Source organism: Triticum aestivum, chromosome 3D, assembly GCF_018294505.1.
Source record: "Triticum aestivum cultivar Chinese Spring chromosome 3D, IWGSC CS RefSeq v2.1, whole genome shotgun sequence".
Classification (NCBI taxonomy): Eukaryota; Viridiplantae; Streptophyta; class Magnoliopsida; order Poales; family Poaceae; genus Triticum; species Triticum aestivum.
The window spans coordinates 525496150-525502375 of NC_057802.1; the positions used below are offsets into that span (position 1 = coordinate 525496150).

The 6226-nt window shown below is 45.6% G+C and overlaps 1 protein-coding gene across 1 annotated transcript; it reads right to left on the bottom strand.

Moving 5' to 3' along the window:
• Nucleotides 1–393: 393 nt before the first annotated feature.
• Nucleotides 394–5387, bottom strand: LOC123080222 (ABC transporter B family member 26, chloroplastic). Its single transcript, XM_044503122.1, has 18 exons — nucleotides 4728–5387; nucleotides 4512–4636; nucleotides 3963–4005; nucleotides 3814–3858; nucleotides 3585–3707; nucleotides 3397–3500; nucleotides 3151–3205; nucleotides 2993–3063; nucleotides 2806–2908; nucleotides 2481–2691; nucleotides 2299–2372; nucleotides 2097–2153; nucleotides 1930–2004; nucleotides 1727–1801; nucleotides 1361–1642; nucleotides 1208–1272; nucleotides 1074–1134; nucleotides 394–944 (listed from the first exon to the last, which is right to left on the bottom strand). The coding sequence occupies exons 1-18, from the start codon at nucleotides 5103–5105 to the stop codon at nucleotides 864–866; spliced, it is 2028 nt and encodes a 675-aa protein (XP_044359057.1). The 5' UTR covers nucleotides 5106–5387; the 3' UTR covers nucleotides 394–863.
• Between the last annotated feature and the right edge of the window lie 839 nt (nucleotides 5388–6226).

Genomic DNA, 6226 nt, shown 5'->3' on the forward strand with positions numbered 1-6226 from the left:
TCATGTATGATGCATTGCTGTTTACTAAATAGGCTGGATTTTTTAAACATAGAATGGAATTAGTAAGATCAGATTCTTGCTGGAAAGGTTAACTTGTGTTATGCCTTTTGACTTACAAACTCACGAAACCAAATTCATTCCATTTCAACTCCCCAAACCAAACACTGAATTGCAACCATTACATCCCAAACAAACGTAGGAACAAAACCAATCGTAACATTTCATTCCACTTCGTTCCCAAACCAAACACACCCTAAGATAGTTGAAGTGCATTGGCTGCATTTTAGCACAAACCTAAGAGCGCTTTTAATGCATTTTCTGGCACAAACCTAACAACACTTTAAATGTATTTTCAGGACCAACACAGCCGCCCTACACATATGAGCTAACAACTGTAACAAAGCAAATAAATCCTATCTTTAATATCACATAGATCTTAGTACTTTGAATATACAAGTTTCTATCAAAATTCAAGTAAATGTTCACAACAGTTAATTACAAGATTCCAATGGTCTGAGGTCCAGAATGCCTATATATATTTATATATAGTTACAAGTTGCATCTTACATTGTGTAACTAAATGAATCATGTATGAACTACTCAATTTCCTTAAACCACCATATACATCCGCCCGGATACTGTCTATCTTCTTATCCTTTTTGCGGCAGAAACCGTTTTAACTTAGCTTGGTTAGTTGGCATCTGTGGATCATTTGCACCCGGTACTTTGAGGAAACCTCAATTATTTGACCAACCAGGCCGTGGTCACTCGTAAAGAATACACCGATGACAGACGCCTCCCTCACCTGCTGCTCCACTTGGAAAAAATACGGCGTGGACTAAACCACCTTCTGTGATTTCAGGCTACGGGAGAGCATCATTTTGTCGCTGCGCTAATCTTGAATACAATCCATTCTGTTTGACAAGGTCGCTGTGCTTTCCGTCCTGCAAAACCATACAAAACAACTTAGACCATGTTTGTACACAACACTGCAAGTCTTGAAAGAAGTGTTCTCATGCTAATTTTAGTGTAGACTTCATGTTAATACTTTGCAACAGCAGTTGAGAACATACCTCCACAATACTGCCATTTTCCATCACAATGATTCTGTCAGCCGCTTGAATCGTAGACAACCTAGAACAAATAATGTTGTTAGCTCGACTCTTCGTGTTCAAAATAAACAGGCACCAGAGTAAGCATACACTACCTGTGAGCTATGATAATCACGGTTCTTCGAGCCTTAGGATCAGTGCTAACTTCTGTGATGACACTCTGTAACACGGCAGAGAGAAAAATTAACAATCTACTCATAAGTAGTACTGCATTTTAATTGCGCTGAATTTGTTTATGAAGAGTTTACCTTCACATAATGTTCACTCTCAGCATCAAGTGCACTAGTAGCTTCGTCGAGTACTAAGATGGCCGGGTCCCTCAGAAGGGCCCTTGCAATAGCGACGCGTTGCTTTTGGCCTCCACTAAGAAGAGCATCGTCGACAATGGTGTTATAACCATCAGGAAGAGCCATTAAGAAATCGTGGGCATAAGCCTGTTTTGCAGCCCACTCAACTTCTTCCTGGCTAACTTCCCTTGGGCAGCCATACTTAATATTAGAAGTAACATCCATCCGGAATAGCTTAGGCTCCTGCATATAACAAGTATATATGCTGTTAAATACAACAAAGATTCATCTGGCACGATGACTTCGCTGGGTTTATTGGATCCGAACCTGTCCCACAAAACCAATTCTTTCCCTGAACCATCTGGTGTCAAGTTCGCTGAGTGGGACACCATCTATTAATATCTGCATCAGTCACAAATATAACTTTAGAGTTCAGACCAATAACTAGTCTGTTTCAAGTTCAACGTGTCATAGCAGCAATACTGGCTCCTGGAAGGGACAGAAACAATAGCAGGGTCGAAATAGCTTACTTGCCCATTTGTAGGTTCATATAGCTGAAGTAGTAGGTTAACTATAGTACTCTTGCCACTTCCACTAAGACCAACCTTTAAATTAGAAACCATATATGAACATTCAGATACAGATCAATACTTGCAAAAATTCAGATATATAGAAAGCATCAGCCTGTATATCTTACAATTGCAACTACTTCATTTGGATTGAGTGTTAGATTCAGTCTTCTCAAAATAGGTGCCTGCGCATTAAGGGCCACATTAGAACCCAAAACCCGTACTTAGTTCATAATAATCACAAAGCACTCAAGCTTTAGGATGAACCCTACTACGTGTGTGCTCAGAAATCATAACAGAAAAGCATCTACAAGGAAGGCGTTAACATACTGAAGGTCTTGAAGGATATGAAAATTCTACATCTGCATATTGAATTCGTCCTTCCAGCTTCTGTAACCTGAGGCCTGCAAGAATGAAATGCTTTAGACTACCGAACAGTTGCACATCCTCCCAATTAAAACATCCAAGCACAGAGACTCGAAACTAAGGTGTCAAGTTAAAAACAGTCTTGCCTTTAGAGGTAAGCTGCCTGCTAGGCAAGAGATCCATCAACCGGAAGACTTTTTCACTTGCTCCGACAGACTGCATCAGGGAGGACCAATTGTCTCCAATCCACCAGGTAGACAAAATCAGCCATTCGGCATACAGTGTGAATTTTGTCAGTTGCTCAGCAGTGAACTTCCCATTCATGATTGCTATTCCTCCAATCAAAACAGCAACAACCTACACAAAGCTTATTTGGAAGAATACTTCATCAGTAGCGCAATGAGAAGCATACACAAAAGCCTTATATTTTTAATACAGATATTAGCAAAACTGAACAGCAACATCAAATACCTGAGTAGAATGGTACAGATAATTCAAGCTCAAGCTCCAGCCTCCATAAGCCATCGTCTGTCGAAAGCTCACATCATACAGCTTATCCAGCCACTTTGCATACCTATGAAAGTACAACACAGGCTTTATGACGTGCATAGTATTATCTTTATGCTATATAAGAGAGACAAATGGGTAGAGTGATTGCCTTTTGAACTCTTGCTTTTCCGTCCCATACACTCGCACTGTTCTAACCAAACTTATCGCTTCTTGAGCAACCTTATTTATAACATAAACATTAGGTGAATCACTGAAATATTTGAGCAACCTTCTCAAATAGACTTCAATTAAAGGACATAAACTTACATTATTGGCACTTGCAGTAAACTCTTGTGCAAATTTAGAGGCCTTTTTCTGATACCTATAAAACAAAGGTGTCATGATGATTTCTTTCACATGGCCAAAGATGCAAAGCAACAAAATGAGGAAACATGGGAGAGGTATTTTGTCGCATTTACTCAAGATTGCTGCACACTAGCAACATAATAGGGAAAGGAGCAAGTAGAGAAAAGGGAGAAATAAACTACACAAGATGTGAAAACAAGTTGTTACCGTCCATGAACTAGCATAATTGTTGACAATGTCCCACAAGTAAGCATAGTGCACAGTCCAAGAGGCCATGATAAGATTAGAAGATAAATCAGTGCTCCTATACCCTGAGACAAAGTAACAACATGAAAAATGAGCTTTACAAGCTACTGGTGAGTATTGTATGCTCAGATACTAAACAACCTTTTCACCTGAAGCAAATTGCGTGAAATCAAATTAAGGTCATTGCCAATAACTCTAGACACTTGCTGGCAGTCAGAACCAAGCCTACTTGTCAAATCTCCGACAGTTTCTTCATCGAAAAAAGCAATATCCTGGCACAATATACAATGCAGTTAAGAAAATTTGTAGCAATTCCGACCAAAAGTATTATGTGCACTAGTTCTTCAGGCAGCAATATTTTCCCCTGTCTGTTTTTACCTGAGAAAGGATGGAATCAAACAGCATTTCTCTCATTCGTTTTACCTAAGAAAAATAGTTGACATAATGATATAAGAGCCTGATCAAACCAAAGGGCAACCTGGAAGGAATAGACTTGTTAAATTACATAAAATCTGACATGGTTTTACCAATATCATGTTGGCAATACCAAAACAGCAGCTTCGCACACCACTGCAAAAGGGGGACACGAGCTAAATAAGCAACCCAAATATATAAGGCAAACAATTTTAGTTCTGTGCAGATTGTCTCACAAAAGTCCTTGTTTTGATGTTTGCAAACTTGTTTGTGCACGTGCAATTGTCCATAATGTACATTGCAGAAATTAAGTGTCTGTTTCACAGCGATGGTACTTATTCTATCACAGCATTCATGATGTACAATGTTGAAATTTAAGTTTGCGTTTCACAGTGATCCTACTAATATTACCCTTCATCCAACTGGAAACATCTCAGCTTTCAAGCTCATCACAGTTCAAAACATTTCCCCAATGCTAGATTGTTCATTACCAGCACATTTCAAGTTTTTTAAAATTTTCATGTAATGTGAAGTGCCGGTAAACGCCTAAGTGGTCTATTTCACTCCAATATGCGATCAACACAGATAGTAGCATAGCTTAGTCTTGTGACCCTGTGCAGTGTGCACGACACGAGCACCGCTTGAAGGAAGAAATAGCTCACCTGAACACTCCGGAAATCATACACAGAACAACCAGGAGCTTGGCGTTCCGGTAGAAGACGGCGCCTCCATTCTGCGCGGAGAAGATGGAGGCCGCGAGCAGATGGGGGATAGCGATCTCCGCGAGCTGCAACCACGACCACAACCACACAGCAGTCAGAGCCACACCAACCAACGAAAGCTTATCCGGACCACGCGGCCGAGACAATCCGCATTACCGCAGCACAGATGAGCGACGCGAAGCCGGCGAAGATGACCCATCGGTCGTTGGCGACGAGGGCCCACATGCGGCTGAGCGCGGAGGCGGCCGTGGCCCCGCTGGCGTCGGCGCGGCCGGCCCCGCCCGCGTCCTCGTCCTCCAGGCGCCACCAGCTGCCGCCCGGGAGCACGTTCCGCAGGCGGCCGATGAACTCGCCGGCGTCGAGGCGGCGCCTGCCGAGCCCGCCGAACTCGCCGTTGACGGTCGCCGCCGCGCGGATCCTCGCGGCACGCAGCCGGGGCCTGGGCGGCGTCCGCCGCGAGGCCCGCAGGCACGGCCGCCAGGGCGACAGCCCCGCGGGCGCCGCGAGGAGCAGCGCGGCCGGGGCCGGCGGCATTTCTCCCTCCTCCTCCTCCTCCTCCCCCCTCGCGCGCGCGCACGCGATCCGATTCGGAGCGCGATTCAGGCGGGGCGGGGGACGACGGGCGAGCGAGGGAGCGTGCGGGGCGCGGCGCGGCGGCCTCGCCGGGGCTGGTGAATGGGGTTGGGCTTCCGTGCGGTGCGCGGCGCAGCGTGTACCACCGCGGCGCCTCCCTCTCTGCTTCCCTCCGCCGGCTATTCTGCGTTTCCTCCTTGCTTTGTCGCGTCCCTTGGTAAAACCATCTTTTCTTTCCCGACTCTTTTTAAACCTTTTTCTTTTTTCTCGCCTCGTGTGCGTTCGCGGCGAAATGATCCATGCGTGGGCCGCCGGTGGTGTGGCCGTGGAATTTCCGACCCGTTTCCAAATCCTCTGGATCGGAATTTTCTGGTCGAGAATAATCGAGTTTGGATTGGGCTCTCGTCACGCGGCCGTGCGAACGGGAGAGAGCGGCAAGGCAGAGCAGCTGTTGACTTGTTTCTTTCCGGCTGCTGGTGCGGCGGCCGTGAACCACGTGGAGTGTTGGCTGCTCTCTCCCGCCCCGTTTGGCTCGGCCCGCACAGGTTCTGAGAAGCTCGTGCGCTTTTGCAGAATCGCCTGTACCTGCACAATACTGTAGAATAGAACGATTGGAGGGGGGATTGAAGCAACCGGAATTGGAACCATCCCACACTGTGCGAAACGTATGGGCCTCTTTTCATTTCTTGGGTGGATGAGCGCAGTGAGGCGCGAGAGGTACGTACGCGACCGCGATACGGTCACGTCTGGTCTGGGTTTGGTTTGGTTTGGTTCGGCGATAAGCTACCTCGTCAAGCACGAGCGACTGGACACGCCAGAGTTTTTTTGACAGAGCGCACCAATTTGCATTTTACACTACTAATTTAGTAGCTCCCTGCAGAGTTTCTGTTACTAGGCCAAATCAAGACCACATCCCGCTGCTGGGTTCGTTTCCCAGGGCGGAAGATACCCGCGGGAGCTATGCCCCGCTTACTGCAAAACATAGCTCAGGCCTGCCTTTTGCGCGACGCTAGTGGTTTTTATTCTGCTCTGTGTTCTTTTTTTCTTGAGGGTCTGTGTTCTTTTTTTTTCCTTCTATTTTG